General features: G+C 40.6%; 1 protein-coding gene across 3 annotated transcripts in view; it reads right to left on the reverse strand.

Moving 5' to 3' along the window:
* The window catches only part of LOC307203205 (ubiquitin carboxyl-terminal hydrolase 22-A), a 110668-nt gene that overhangs the window by 63150 nt on the left and 31972 nt on the right, over positions 1 to 15546 (reverse strand). For 2 of the 3 annotated variants that reach the window (XM_079953852.1, XM_079953854.1), the window contains 3 exons: positions 6569 to 6682; positions 6029 to 6073; positions 1431 to 1532 (listed from right to left, as the gene is read on the reverse strand). In XM_079953852.1, coding sequence (XP_079809978.1) covers positions 1431 to 1532; positions 6029 to 6073; positions 6569 to 6682 — 261 coding nt within the window. The remainder of the gene's footprint in view (positions 1 to 1430; positions 1533 to 6028; positions 6074 to 6568; positions 6683 to 15546) is intronic. The other variant, XM_079953853.1, reaches the window with a different exon arrangement.

A 15546-nucleotide genomic window follows, 5' to 3' on the forward strand; every position in this document is an offset into this window, starting at 1 on the left:
GACTACAAATCCCAACATGCTCTGAGGTTGCTCAGACTTCCACGACGCTGGCCAATCCAAAGCCGTAGCAACCTCAGGCCTCCCCTCCATTGGCCGGTTTGACACAAGCCAGCGGCAAATTGCGACCCTTCCCAAGGCTTGATGCTCCAATTGGGGCGAGGCACAGGGCACGGCACCTTGTTGACGGCTAGCTCCAAGAAGGGAGGAGGAGGAGAAGTGAAGGGGCGAGAATAGGCGGGAGGAGAGAGCCTGCGAGGAGGGAGGAGGAGGAGGAGGAGGAGGAGGAGGAAGAGGAAGAGGAGTCATCTGTGCTGCTCAGCAGTGGCACATTAGCAGTCGGAACAAGGTGAGTGGAGGTATCTCAGCCGCTCTGTCTCTGAGGAAAGGAGGGAAGGAAGGCATGTGCACGTGCGGACACACACTGGCCCACCACAAGTTCTGAGGGACAGTGAACTGGCCCCCTGCAGAAAAAGTTTGCTGACCCCTGATACATGCACTGAAGAAGCTGGGTTTTGCTCACCTATCCTGCTCTTAGATCGTCCAGCTGTTTCCATTCTGAACTCAAATAGTCTCAAATCCATGAGTTATGTTACCCTCTGAAAACTGGGGACATTTTTGTATTAATTGGGCTCCTGAAAAAATGTCAGGTGTGCCTTATTAGGTGGGGCATGTAATTGCAATCCCTTCCCCAACCACACAAAACCTTTAGACAGTAATAGTCACTTCTACACAGGGCACAAATGACTGACAGGCAGATCATCCATTATTTAAAAAGGGTCCAGAAGTAAAATTGTTTTATGCAAATCCTCTTTTCCTGGAAACTTCTAGTCATACCTGCCTTTCAAATTAGCCCTTCTTTAGGTCTAAAGTGAACATACAAATGATTAAAGGATAGAAATATGAAATAACCAAATTATATAATCAGTGAAGAAATGCAAAAATCTGAAGAATTCCTTTTGAAGTCTGTCACAAGCTGAAGCAGAAAAAAAGAGCCACATGTTACACTTTGCAAATGGTCTGCAGTCGTAAAGTTAAGCAAACACTCTGATTTGGCTGTGTGATTTGTACCCGCACAACTCATTTGTAACGGAAACTGCAGGAGTTAAAACAGGATAAGCAAAACTCCAGACGCTTTTTAGATTTTCTCCTATTGAGTCATTACATTTTCACACATTTGCTCCTTAGGATTAGTGTAAATAGAACTCAAGTCTCCTGCTTTGAAGACTTTCAATGAAGATTCATTGTCTTAAGTATTTGAAGTGACAGGGGAGAGGACTGAAGTCAAAGTGCAGTCAAACTAATGGGGCAGATCAGAAAACAATAGAAAATAGATATGCGTTTAAACCTTGAAAAGGAAAAATGTTATCCTGAAGCATGGATACTGACCACAGTACTGTAGAATGGCATGGAAACAGAAGACTCTTGCTTACCTATGGTGCAGTTTGTAGTTATTTTTCTCCGCTTGGGGTTGTGTCGAAGCAGCTCTAGCTCTCGTTTGGTTGGCTCCCACGTTGAATACTTCTCTCCAATACCTGAGCAATGAAGAGAAATAGATATGTACTTCAGAGGGTTGCTTGAAAAAGAGCTACAAGGGTACATTGCAACGTAAACTGTACCATCCATTAAGCTGGATTCCCCATACATATTACCCCAACAGTAGGCTTACTTTTCTCTATAGTTCAGAAAGGCAGCAATTGACCTTCACACTATGTTCCCATAAACATGTACTAAAAGCACACAAAGGCAGCTACTTGTATAGAATTCCTACCCGTTTCCAAGTAACAGTTCTCTCTCTACTCTCCACCCGCAACAATGGGCGAAAAAACCTTCAATTAAAATCACAACAACAGATTTCCCTTCATGTGGGAATTTGTTTCGAGCACCCACCATTCTCTTTGGGTTCACAGAGGTCATTCTGCCAGCACAACTACTCATTGAAGTTAAATACAAATGGGCTCAAAAACAGCCCCACTGTGTCCAGCTCTGTTCAATAAAATATGGCAAATACAGCAAAAAAGCAACCCAACTTCTTAGACAAGCTACACACCTATGTTTAAAAGACATAACATAGAATCAGATATGTAAGATGGGATACCAAATAGTGTATTTCCAAAGAAAGAAAGAAAGAAAGAAAGAAAGAAAGAAAGAAAGAAAGAAAACACATTTTGGGATGTATATATCAAGGAACACCTTGTATTTCCTTGAAACTGTCACTGCAGACTGGATCTCCAGAAATATATGTCAGGACCCAAAGAACCATAAATTAAGTTATATGACCTGAAGGCAGCTTTAGACTCATCCTTCTCAAAGAATAGTCCCCTATGGATGGTAAAGCAGCTTTGAAACAGAGACGTTTCAAAGGCCATTCTGGTGATCAGTATTCAAAGAGAAATCAAAAGATTTAATCTGGCTAGCATGAACCCCTTGGGTGAGTCTAAGCAGCTCTTTGGGTTCCAGGCTTCAGTTAATCTACATACTCCTGAAAAATATTTAGATGCACTGATTTTAATGTCTTAGGGCAGTTATCACCTCTCAACAAGAACAATAAATAAAATAAAATAAAATAAAATAAAATAAAATAAAATAAAATAAAATAAAATAAAATAAAATAAAATAAAAAAATACCACCCTTATCTCAAAGAGCTATAGCTGAAAATTTGTCATTCCAACAAAGCAATAATGCTTGTGAGGAAGAAAAGCCGCAGTTTGAAGAGATTGTTCTTTAGAAAGGATGCTAGCAAAATGGACTAGATGCAGGAACCAAGTGCACAAGATTTTTAGTTTGAGATACTAAGGGACCAATAATGATCTAAGAAGCAAACCAACAGAGAAATGTGCAAGTCTGGCTACTGTTAATCATAAAAGAATTTGGGTACTATTATGAAATGCACTATTGTAAAAATGAGGTTTAAAGCCAATTAAAGTTCATCTTGTTCTGTGTGGAATGCATATTGCTCATAGTGGTAGTACAGAAAGCAATCAAGCAAATGCATTGTGCAAGACCAGGGTAAAACGGGTGGTAAGCATGTATAGCAGGCTTCCTCAAACTCGGCCCTCCAGATGTTTTTGGCCTACAACTCTCATGATCCCTAGCTAGCAGGACAAGTGGTCAGGGGTGATGGGAATTGTAGTCTCAAAACATCTGGAGGGCCAAGTTTGAGGAAGCCTGATGTATCGTGTGCTGTGAAGTGTAATAGTTATTTGATATTCCATTTTAAAAAAATGTTTTTAAAAATATTTTTATTCCAATATTTTTTCATGGTTGTTTTTTTAATTTAACTTGTGCACCACATTGGGTGCCATTTTTATGGCAGAGAATATGGCCAAAAAGAACTCCACATAAGTGATCTTCCAATAAATGGAATGTTCCTCATGTGAAATTCAACAAAGCATACATCCCATCCCACCAACATCTTTTTCTCCTAACAATTGAAGAGAATAAGAAAAATAAATATGACCCACAAAAATAAAGGGAAAACTAATTTCCATGAAATATTGGGCTAGGTGGCTACAGTGTTTCAGTACATTATACAATCTGCATTTGCAATGATGAATGAGGTACCATTACAAATACGTACCTACAACACAACTACTTAGCCAGATGCTTCTCGCTGGCATCTTCACTACAGCATTTAAAATTGTCAATCAGCACATATATTACAGAAACTCATCTGCTCCCACAACCCAATGCTGCTTTAACTAATTGAAAACATTATAAATCTAATATTAAGTTATGCTACAGTTAGCATGAAGGAGTTAACCTGGTATAGCCTGTTAAAGAGGCTTCAGAACAAAAATTATAAACAAATATTCAGTATGTAAGGAAAGCATGTATTAGGGCAAATCAAACAGAAATAGGCATACACATTTGTGTGGATTAGTGCCCGACTACTTAACAGAAACAATTGGCCAGCTCAGAAACAGAAAAATAACCACACAGTTATTTACGTGGACAAATATTTAGAGCAAAACAGCTTGGGTTTCTAGGTTCTCTCTAGAAAATGACTTTTGTTCAGTTTTAGAGTGCAAGCCAACTGTAATGGCGCCTTAGGTGGTCTCCTGTTTCCCTTGGGAAACACTTAAAACAAAGCAAGGTACCACTCAAATAGGTAAGAATGCTGATGCCAATATTTTAGCAGACATACAACTGCTTTTTCAGCACATGGTCTGTTGTGACATAAAATTAGGTGCATTAATATAATGACAACAGTAGTGACTAACCTAAAACTAGAATCACAGAAACTGACAGACTGAAAATGATCAAAGAATACTGTAAGCTCAGTATTGCCAGTGGCTGCTCCAGACAGAGACTTTTAGTAGTGTTAACCATTGAAGCATTCGGGGATTGGTTCTACAAAGTTACAGAAATTAAAAGGAATATAGAGATAACTGTGTGTAGCTAAGGTTTTTCTTCTAAATGATAAAAACACCACACTTTGAATATAAAACTGTCATTTTGCAACGTAAAATCAGAGTTGGAAGGGACCTTGAAGGACATCCAATCCAAACCCCTGCTCAGTGCAGGGTCTGCAATGAAGGATGAGACTCTAGCATCCATGGAAAATGCCTATCCACAGAAGGACAACCATCATCCTCAAGGCAGCCTGCTGCACTGTTGAACAGCTCTTACTGCTTAATAGTAACAAAGCATTCACAGAGCTCTCCCTGAGCATTCCAAACAGTTCCAATGTATTAGGAAAGCTAGTTCAGCATAGTGGATAAAAGGCAAGACTTGGATTGGAGAGACCTGGGTTCAAATCTCACCTAAGCAATGATGCCCACTGGGTCATCTTATGGGTTAGTTAGGCAAATAGTCTTAATGGGCTATAAAAAGCTTCCTCTATAATTTATCATTACAACCTTAAATTAGATGAGTATTATCCTCATACCGCAGGTAGGTGTTGAGAGACAGCAGCTTAATGGAAGCCCTAGTCTTATGCTTAGATGATTAGATCACACTCTTTACCACTACACTAACATTCTACATTCTCATGTGCTTCAATTCTAATTCTTAAAATACTATTATACCATCGTGCAGCCAGTAATATAAAAATATAGTATTTACTTGAATGAAAAGTGCAATTTTTTGGCCAATATCAGCTGAAGTCTAAGTAATATTTACAACTATAAGTATGCTTTGTGATGAAGGCCATGAAAGCCAGGGAAAGATTTATAAACGACAATGTAAAGACCCCTTCATCGTCTGTTTAACTCGCTGTTCGTTTTCCCTCCTTTTCTACTTTGTGGGTAGAAGGTTTTGTTGGCATAGTATGTAATGAATTTTAATATTTTTAACTACTGATTTTAGTGTTGATTTTTGTGCACGGGCATGGTCCTCACAATAAACGGATTTGATTTGACTATAAGTATGCCATACAACCATTAATGAGACCTGGCTGCATGTTTAGTATTGGGCTATCAATGCCAGACTACTACAAGTCACCAATTTATATATTTTGTCCAGTGCAGCTGTTTTGCTCTTTCAATTTAATTACTTCTTGGGCCAAAGACAAGCGCATATTAACACATTTAACAGGTTATTTGATTACCATACACAGAACACAAGGTTTAAAAACACCTTCACAAATATTTATTGTTGGGTATTCTTCAGCACTGTTAGTTACCTTAAAATGAATTTTGCATGAAACATTGTATGCTATGATTTTCTTGTTCTCAAATCCACCACTCTTCCCCCCCCCCTTTCTCTGCCTGAACTACTTCAAAATATTAGTAGTCACAATTTTGGAGATTGACACAGAGGTTCTTTTAAAAATGCTTCAATTTGGCCAGAACAATGTTTAGTTTTGCTTTCCTCTCAAATGAAAGGAATATTTTGGAGTAGGTCAACCATAGAAAGTTCATGCAAAAGTTTACCACCCTTTACCTCCTGATACACATTCTCTATAACAAGAAAGCAATCTATAAATGAAAAGGCGGCATTGTAAACCATGATTCTTGTCTTAAAATGGCAGATAATCAGCAAAGGGACGCTTGTTAGTGAAATGCGTCGCCAGGTCACACTTCTTACCTGTCATTGTACACTGGTAGTGAGAAACCATTGTTGGGGTGAAGGCTAAAAAAGAAAAAATTAGGGAAAGCAAACTGAATAACAAAACAAATGTGTGTACATATACTTGTGTGTAAATAGTTACAGATATACATACTATATGTGTAAACAGAGTGTGTGCTTAAAAAGCTGGCACAGTCTATGAGATAATCACACAGGGATAGAGGTGACACTTTGTAGGAAGGGAACAGATTTATTTTCTGCTATGCTTAAAAGTAGATTTATTCTATCTTATCCTTAACTTTGCACAATCACAAGAGAAGGGGTTACTTCATTGAAAGTAAATTTTAAAAGTGTAGGTTGGCTGAAATTTTATGAGGTGTGCATGTTAAGCAGTCTAGCCTCTGAAGATAAATAATCTCTACATTTGTTGCTCCTACAACTTGCATTGGTACCCCAATTCCCTATTACTGATTTCTACCTTTTGATGGGTGGGAGGGCCAGGTATAACTAAGAATGAAAGCGAGCATTCTTTCAGCAGATACTTAAATAAAATCAAACCTTGTAGCTTCCAAGCCTTCCGTTGTTCTTCTTTGGCAATTTGTTCCATATCTTTGTCGTATATGTAATCTTGACACATAAAGCAGTATATACCCCCATACAAAAGGTCTATGGCTGCAGAAACATAAGGTGGTTGGGAAGGGGGTTGGAGAGAGAAACACACAAAAATTTTAAATTTAAAAATGTAGGCACTGGCTTCCATAATGGCATCTACACACATATCCCCTGACCTCAAAAGGGGGAAGGAAGAACAAAAATACCAAGTGTTACTATGTCACATGACACTTCTAACGCCAACAAGTATTCTCAGACAAATTAAGCAATGAACATTTAAAATATATTTTTCAGATTCTCCTGGTAGTTAAAAATATTCATTGCCATGGACTCTCAGATTTGAACTCAACATGGACAACATGATAAAAAATTCCTTCTTTTCAAATATAAATACAGGCAAATCTCTAATAAGGATTAAGATACAGAAAACAAACAGCTTGCAAATAAAAAAGGCAGTCCACTAGTGTTATAAAAAAAAAGAAATATGTTCAGTTACAGAAAGCTGCATCAAAGCTAGGTTAGTGACAGAATTACTGTACTTCTGCCTGAGAGATTGAAGTGGGCAAAAATATATATCCCAAAGCATTTTTTTTCTAAGATGAACATCAGCACATTCCTCTCAACATTTTAAGGGTTATAAATTTGGTAAATAAATCACAAATCACATCTATCTCCATTGACTGAAGTGTAAAAAACACAGATTCATTATTTTCCAGAGTTGCCATGGTGCAAAAACATGGATCCAAGCCACTTATCCATTAAATCTTACGTCACTTGTGTCAACAGATGTATTCTGCAATTTGCTGGTGGTTTTGCTGTTATCCTATGTAACATTTAAGAGAACCCATGGGCACCCATGCCTTGGATCAATGTTTTTATGGTACTGATAAGCACTACATCTGTGATTTTTACTGTACAGTCCATCACTGATAGGGGTAGTGGTTTGGGGTGGGAAACTCATGTAAAATCAAGCAAATGCAAGAAGATCCGTTTTAATTCTACTGGATACGATTGTAGGGATATCGCAGAGTGGGGAATGGGGTCCAGAGGGAGCACACTTCCCCACCAGCAGGCAGCCACAATCTGCCTGCACGCGTGACCTTGGGGTGCAGGGGCAACCCCCCCCCAGACAAGCCAGAGCGGTCTGTACATCGTTCCACCTCTGCCTGACCTTTCGCGATCTCAGCAGTTTGCGGTGTCCTGTCTGTAACCCTTTTCCATGAGACGTTTGTCTCCATTCGTCATACACTGAGCAAGGGGAAAATGACGCTGTGGAACAGGTGCCAAAACAACTTTGTACCACCCCACGATTTCGGGACGGAAGATGTGTAAAGGTCACAGCCCAAAAATGTATTTGCCTAGCTTGCATGTTTGTCTCAATAAAAGGAGGCTCCACAGGAAAGGTGGTAGCTCGCTCGCTCGCTCGCTTCAGACCACCTATGCGCAGCTCACATGATGATCAACACCTGTCTTGGGCCTTCACTTTATACGATTTTCATCCAGACACTATGGAAAAGCTAATAATTTGTTCAAATGTGTGCTCTCTTTCTCTCTTAGTCTGGGGAGGGGTATAGCAACCAGGGGACGCAGGTGGCGCTGTGGGTTAAAGCCTCAGCGCCTAGGGCTTGCCGATCGAAAGGTCGGCGGTTCGAATCCCTGCGGCGGGGTGCGCTCCCGCTGCTCGGTCCCAGCGCCTGCCAACCTAGCAGTTCGAAAGCACCTCCGGGTGCAAGTAGATAAATAGGGACCGCTTACCAGCGGGAAGGTAAACGGCGTTTCCGTGTGCGGCTCTGGCTCGCCAGAGCAGCGATGTCACGCTGGCCACGTGACCCGGAAGTGTCTCCGGACAGCGCTGGCCCCTGGCCTCTTAAGTGAGATGGGCGCACAACCCCAGAGTCTGTCAAGACTGGCCCGTACGGGCAGGGGTACCTTTACCTTTACCTTTATAGCAACCAGAGGAGTTGTTGCCCAGTGTACTCTGTTCCAAATGTTCTAAATATTCTAAATCTGCCCACATGTCCCCAGATGTAAATAAAATATTTACAGCTAACAATGTAGGTGTACATTTCTGGAACAATGCAGAATGAACAGTCCACCACCTAGAAAATGGTTCCCAAACTTTTTCGGCCACTGCTCCCCTTGGTTCCAATAAACTCATCCCCAGTGCTTCCTACCCCACCCTATAAAAAGCTTTATTCAAAATAGTGGTTTGCATGACCTACTAAGGAAGATTAACAACACAATTAAATTCAAAACAGTAACAACTGCACATTTGTTCAAATTCTAACTTAAAATCTTTAATTTAATTAAATCAACAAAATTAATGAACTTGATCCAGTGATACTGTACCAGCTTCTCAAAGGCTGGTAGTCATTTACACCTCCAGCACCCCCTGCCACACCATCTTAGCGACCCCAGTTAGAGTAACTGGACATGAAAAGGGGTGATTAATGCATATTAGTTCAGCAGACTTAGTCTGTGACTCATCAATCTGTTGGTGTTCCTTGCTTGGTGTTACGTCTTGAATTGCTGAGTTTATTTGGAGCAAGGGAGATTTTTTGTACTTGTATGTATCTGTATCTGCAAAAGCCTAAAAACTATGTCCAGAACTGTTTTACTGATCTTCTGCAACAGAGAACTATTTGGACCTTAAGCTCCTTCCTTGTGGTGAATGGTACTGGGAACAACTTCCTCTGTGAATCATATCAGATTCTCAACAATATTTTGCTATCCCAATCTTCAAACAGCTCTTGAAGTCATACACTTCTTTAGTGTTCTTATATGAACTTCAAAACCTACAGGGCATTCTTATACAAAACAGGTTAAATCTAATTAATCAGCTGGTTTTTATCTGCTAATACTTACTTCTTGCTGAAAATGGAGGTTCCAAAGTTGCCCTCTAAAGATGCACTGAACTCCAAAAACAGTGCCAAATCAGTCTCTTCCCAATAAAGACAACGCAAACCATTTACATTTTTTACTGATATTATATACACAAATCCATTAAGAAATTTCAGTTCAGAATGATGTAAGACACATAAAAAAATTTCTTGCATCAGTTCCACATCCTAATTTGGCTTAGATTGGTGCCACACTGACCCATAAAAGATGAGAACCAGGATTTCAAACCTCCCATGGGTTCAGGTGGCTGCCAGTGTGTTCTGTCTCATTTTACAGATAAATGCCCTATTTCTCAGCTGATAATTAAGTTGACATGGCTAAAAACAGATACAGTGGTACCTCGGTCTACAAACAGCCCTGTAAACAAACTATTCGGTATACGAACTCTGCAAAACCGGAAGTAGGTATTCCGGTTAGCGAACTTTACCTCGGTCTACGAACAGAAGCCGAACAGTGGAAGGGCACTGGCGGCGGGAGGCCTCATTAGGAAAAGCACGCCTCGCTTTAAGAACGGCTTTGGTTTAAGAGCAGACTTCCGGAACGGATTAAGTTCGTAAACCGAGGTACCACTGTATCGAATTCACACATGCCAGAGGTACAGTAAGTCTCCTCCATCAGAAGAAACCACGTTGACTTGAATGCAATGCCTGCACGTAACAAGAGCTAAATGAACCTCAAGATACAAGTCCAAGCTATTATAACCTCCTTTTTTCTCATCTTGTTTTGAAATAGAATGTGAATCACAAATATCCAATTTCAAATCTTCAGGTATAGCAGCCCTGAATTCTGAAGGACTTAATGTATGCGAAGGTTCAGAGCAGTATCTGAAAATATCTTAAATTAGATTTCCCAAAGCACGTTTTGAGAGAAGCTGTTCTTCCAACAAAGCCAATACACTGTGTTTCAACGGTGGCCAGATACCTTTCATAAACTTTATCTTTAAAATAGACCATTGAAAGAAGTACCACTTACAGGCATTCCAAGTGTGCACTGCTGTTGCTTCTAAACATTAGTAATCATTATAAGCCTAACCAAAGTAAGTTAGGGATATTATGTATCTTAATCTTCAAAAATGACTATAGTAACTAACCTACAAACTAAGGTTCCTATTCCTACCATTCTTGCTTATTATCAGTGTAGAAAATAAAATAAAATGCCAGTTTTAATAGAAAATAAAATAAAATGCCAGTTTGCATAGAATATGGTACTTGCTTATATAACAGTTACATACAAATTAACTGTTGCCATAGCAATAGGGTGGGTGGATGTTAGGAGCCTCGTAAAGTGATATCTGAATGTTATATTTTAAAATAGTCAGATATTTTCAAGTGAATTATCATAGCCCTTTATATATATTATATACTACAACTTTATATTAAATCAAGGAAACCTCTGCAATTAGTTTAAATTTAAAAACAGAAGTCAATTATTACAAAGTCCTCCAGTATGTTATATGCAGTATATGGAGATTTGAAGGGAAAAATTGATATTTGTGGCTCTCATTTTATTATAATCCTGCCTCATGAAGAATTTTCAAAACAAGTTGGAACAAAACAAGATGGAAAGGTGGAACAATGGCTGTTTTTTCGCTTGCAATTACTTTAACTTCTTCCATTAAGACCTATTTAGTACTCAATATCTCTGAATTGACACCAATTTTGCAAGATGATTTTACCCAAGTACGTTTAGGGATTATGGGGCCAAAGCCTTCATCAAGCCTTAGAAACCTTTTTCATTAGCAGTACATGTGACAAGACAGCTTTGCTAACAGATTCTCTGAAAGCAATCTAACTTTGAGGCTCATGATACACATTGCCAAGTCAATCACTAACAAACTGCACCTGTACATTCCCTCTCATCTGCTCTCACACATCGCTGTACCTGCAGCTATTATCCCAGCGACTTATTGGCCGAGACTAGCAACATGAATTTCCTCATGCCTCAGCTCCTCTCTCAGAAATAACAGCCAATATTTAGGTTGGCTGCCCCACTTCTATAACAATGTACACTGTAATGTCCAACTTTTTTTTTCACATAAAGGGTAAAAGGTAAAGGGACCCCTGACCATTAGGTCCAGTTGTGGACAACTCTGGGGTTGCGGTGCTCATCTCGCTTTACTGGCCGAGGGAGCCAACGTACAGCTTCCGAGTCATGTGGCCAGCATGACTAAGCCACTTCTGGCGAACCAGAGCAGCACACGGAAATGCCGTTTACCTTCCTGCCAGAGCGGTACCTATTTATCTACTTGCAGTGTGTGCTTTTGAACTGCTAGGTTGGCAGGAGCAGGGACCGAGCAACGGGAGCTCACCCCATTGTGGGGATTCGAACCACCGACCTTCTGATCAGCAAGTCCTAGGTCTGTGGTTTAACCCACAGCGTCACCCGTGCCCACAAATAAGGGGTAGGGGTCCAGATTTTCAAAATGACTATAGTGCCTCCTGCAAGACAGATTTTTGCAAGGCTTAGGTGTGCACATTCTCTAGACAATGTAATATAAGCTCCTGTGGTAGGATATATAGAAGCCAAGGACACAGCAGAAAAGATCCTGCACATTATGGGTGTGAACTCCAAACAAGCACATACTGGTTCTTTTCTACTTTATGTTCTTCTGTATATTCTGTTCTACCCTCTTACAAAGAGGGCAAGAATTTGAACTTCATCCTTCCCCCTAGGAACTGACTTTTGTTTCTCCCTTACTGTAAGTACTCCATTGTAGGATGGCCCCCACAATTTTCTATATATGGGGTGTTTTTACTAAAAAAAGTTTTACCAACTTTGGCTCCATCCCTCCAGCAAAAATCCTGGCTGTGCCCTTGCTAGGATGTTTCATAGTTGGCAGGGATTTGAACCTGGATTTGCCACATCCAGTCACTGAACCACACTGGCTTTCCAAGAGAGCAAATTGCTACTGTGGTAGGACATCTAACCATTTGGTGTCAAACACAGTCACAGATGATGGTGGATCTGAAATAGGAATGAAGTTTCCTCGGGATTCAGGATTCGGTTGTTGAAAACTGCCTAAACTGTCTTGCATTCTGGCAGAAGAGCTCATCTATCTATCATCTATCATCTATCTATCTATCAACTGTATATTGCCCTTCACAACATAAAAATACAAAATGAAAACACAAAATGCATAATAAAACAAAAACAAAATGAACCATTAACTCCCCTCTCTCTCACACACATTTCAAAAGCCCTAGAATCTGCCACGTGCCGGTTGAAGAGTAACATTTTTGTCTGGTGCCTAAAGATATGTAATGAAGGTGCCATGCAGGCCTCCTTGAGGAGAGCATTTCACTGCACGTAAGGCCCGTTCCCACACTGCCACCCTCCAGACCTTACGTGGGGAAGGCGCCCAAGGAAGGGCCTCAGATGACCACAGGGTCCGGGTTGGTTCATATTTGTGTCCATTTTCCTTTTCACTCAAAAAATCCAAAAGGGGTTCCCAATTCAATGTCAGCAATAGTTTTTCTCTAATTAAAAGTATCAACTTTGCCTCCAACAATTTCAGAAACCATGCCTCCATATTAAATGGTAAATGTTTCCCTCTTGGCACATATAAGAGTCTGTCCACTGTGATCAAATGTTGAGATAATATTCCATAATTCTTTTGTATCCATTTGTTCACACCCAGTTCTGACTCTTCAATTCCCATTTCCTGTTATATCTGCCATGCTTTCCCCATGTTATCTATTAATGACTGTTCCATTTGTGGTCCTTCCATTCTTTTTCTGAAATCCTCCCCCCCCCCCGAGATTTAATAGCTTTATCCTCTGGGATTACTCTAAATTGTACATGGAACTCTTTCTCTCTCTCAATTCCATCAATGTCAGATTATCCAGATCTTTCTCCATCCATAACTTCATAGTTATGCATAGTGGGTTCTTCAATTTCATCAGTTGTCCCTTCTAGTTTTGCCATAGTTTCAGCTCTCAGTCCTGCCAGTTCCTTGTCATCTAAAGCCTCTATGTCATATCTGATTCCATTTTCCATTTCATTCATCTCTGGTTTAATTTCATTCCTCACTTCATTGACTGTTCTTTTAGTCTTGTCAATTTTTTATCTATTCCCCCCCCAAGCCTATATTGTTTCATTGAGGGACATTGTTTGCTCTGTCATCATCTGCTTAAGAACATCCACAGTAAGCAAGGACCCTGAAGATCTCCTATTTTCTACCTCTTTTCCCCCCTTCTGCCTTTTTTTTCTTATTTTTTTTCTTATTCTGAATGGGGAGGCTATTTTCCTGCTTCACTGACGTTATTAGGGCTTCTGTCCCTTAATGGCTTCCATCACTTCAGCATCACAAGGTTAATTCCATTTCCATGGATATAGTGTCAGCTGGCAAACTAACTTTCAATTTCTTAAACACACTTTCTTCAAATAAAAAATGAAAATGAAAAATAATCCACTTAAAGCTTCACAGAGATTCCCCTTGTCCATTTAAAACTTTCTCATTTCACACCATAAATCCAGCTTTTTGTCACTTTTACTCAATGCCATACGCAGTAGCTTTCTTTCCTTCTCCTTCTTTTATTATGGAAAGCAGTTAACTCACCAGGTGGCGATTCTTACTAACAGACGCAGAAACTCTTTTAGGTTGTAAGTTAAAGGTAAAGGTAAAGGTACCCCTGCCCGTAGGGGCCAGTCTTGACAGACTCTGGGGTTGTGCGCCCATCTCACTTAAGAGGCCAGGGGCCAGCGCTGTCCGGAGACACTTCCGGGTCACGTGGCCAGCGTGACATCGCTGCTCTGGCGAGCCAGAGCCGCACACGGAAACGCCGTTTACCTTCCCGCTGGTAAGCGGTCCCTATTTATCTACTTGCACCCGGAGGTGCTTTCGAACTGCTAGGTTGGCAGGCGCTGGGACCGAGCAGCTGGAGCGCACCCCGCCGCAGGGATTCGAACCGCCGACCTTTCGATCGGCAAGTCCTAGGCGCTGAGGCTTTAACCCACAGCGCCACCTGCGTCCCTTACAGGTTGTAAGTTAGCCTGTTCCAAAGATGATTAAGAAAGCGAGGCATTTGCAGTCGCAGTGCCCATATCAGGGCTGCAGGGTGGTTTGGGTAAGATGGTGGCTTCCAGGCACTGAACCCACAGGGCAGGAAAACAACCCTCCAACAGTATCTCTAAAGTGCGAAGAGCAAATTTTCAAGCAAACAAGAGGGGCAATCCCTTCATTTCAACTTCTTTGTGGAAGTGAAAGCTGACAGCAAAACTTGTATCTGGCTATCATCAAACACCATGCTGCTATCTCCATTGGGAGCCAACAAAAAACCTTCCATCTGCCATGGTCCCTCCCCCAGAAAAATGTACCTAACCATTTATAGCCACCCCAGCAGTTGCTCCACCAAGAATGAATCAGAAACAGCAGCAACAATTCATCAGTCTGAACAGAAAGATTTAAAGCCATCCTGTGAAAGATGGCAAGTGACTAAGTCCTACCAGGCATGCAGAGGCAAAGAGGTACATAAGAAACGTATCTGTGACCGGTCTTCTGGGATCAGACAGGTAGCTACCAAGGGACCTGGAGAAAGGCATTCCTTTGTGATCAAGAGTCCACAGGTTAACAAATGGATGCCTAAAGTGCTTCAAATTCCTTGAAGTCAGTGCACTTCTTTTGGAGGAGGGTCACCTACATCAGAACCAACTCTTTCCAAGTAAGCAATACAAACCTGATTAAAAGGTATTTGAAAAAGAAGAGGTCTGCAGTGTCAATCTCCACAGAAAGAAACTGGAGGTGTTTAAAGATCACAGTACCGCCTTGTCCATAATACTGATTGCTGCAGACTTTCAGTTCCTCTGGAAAATGTAACATAGTACCCTCCCCCCCCCAAAAAAAAGTTGAACTAATTTACGATTTCTGCTTCTCTCAGCCATCTATGGTTCCAGATGCACCCAGAAACTCATTATTTGCTTATTTACAAATGTGTATGTTAACTACACTGGAATATCCACTTTCACCCTCCCATACAATAGAATTGATCTAACTATGGCTCAGAAATTAAGCACAGATGCACAAA

The sequence above is a fragment of the Podarcis cretensis genome, assembly GCF_951804945.1.
Source record: "Podarcis cretensis genome assembly, chromosome: 14".
NCBI lineage: Eukaryota > Metazoa > Chordata > Lepidosauria > Squamata > Lacertidae > Podarcis > Podarcis cretensis.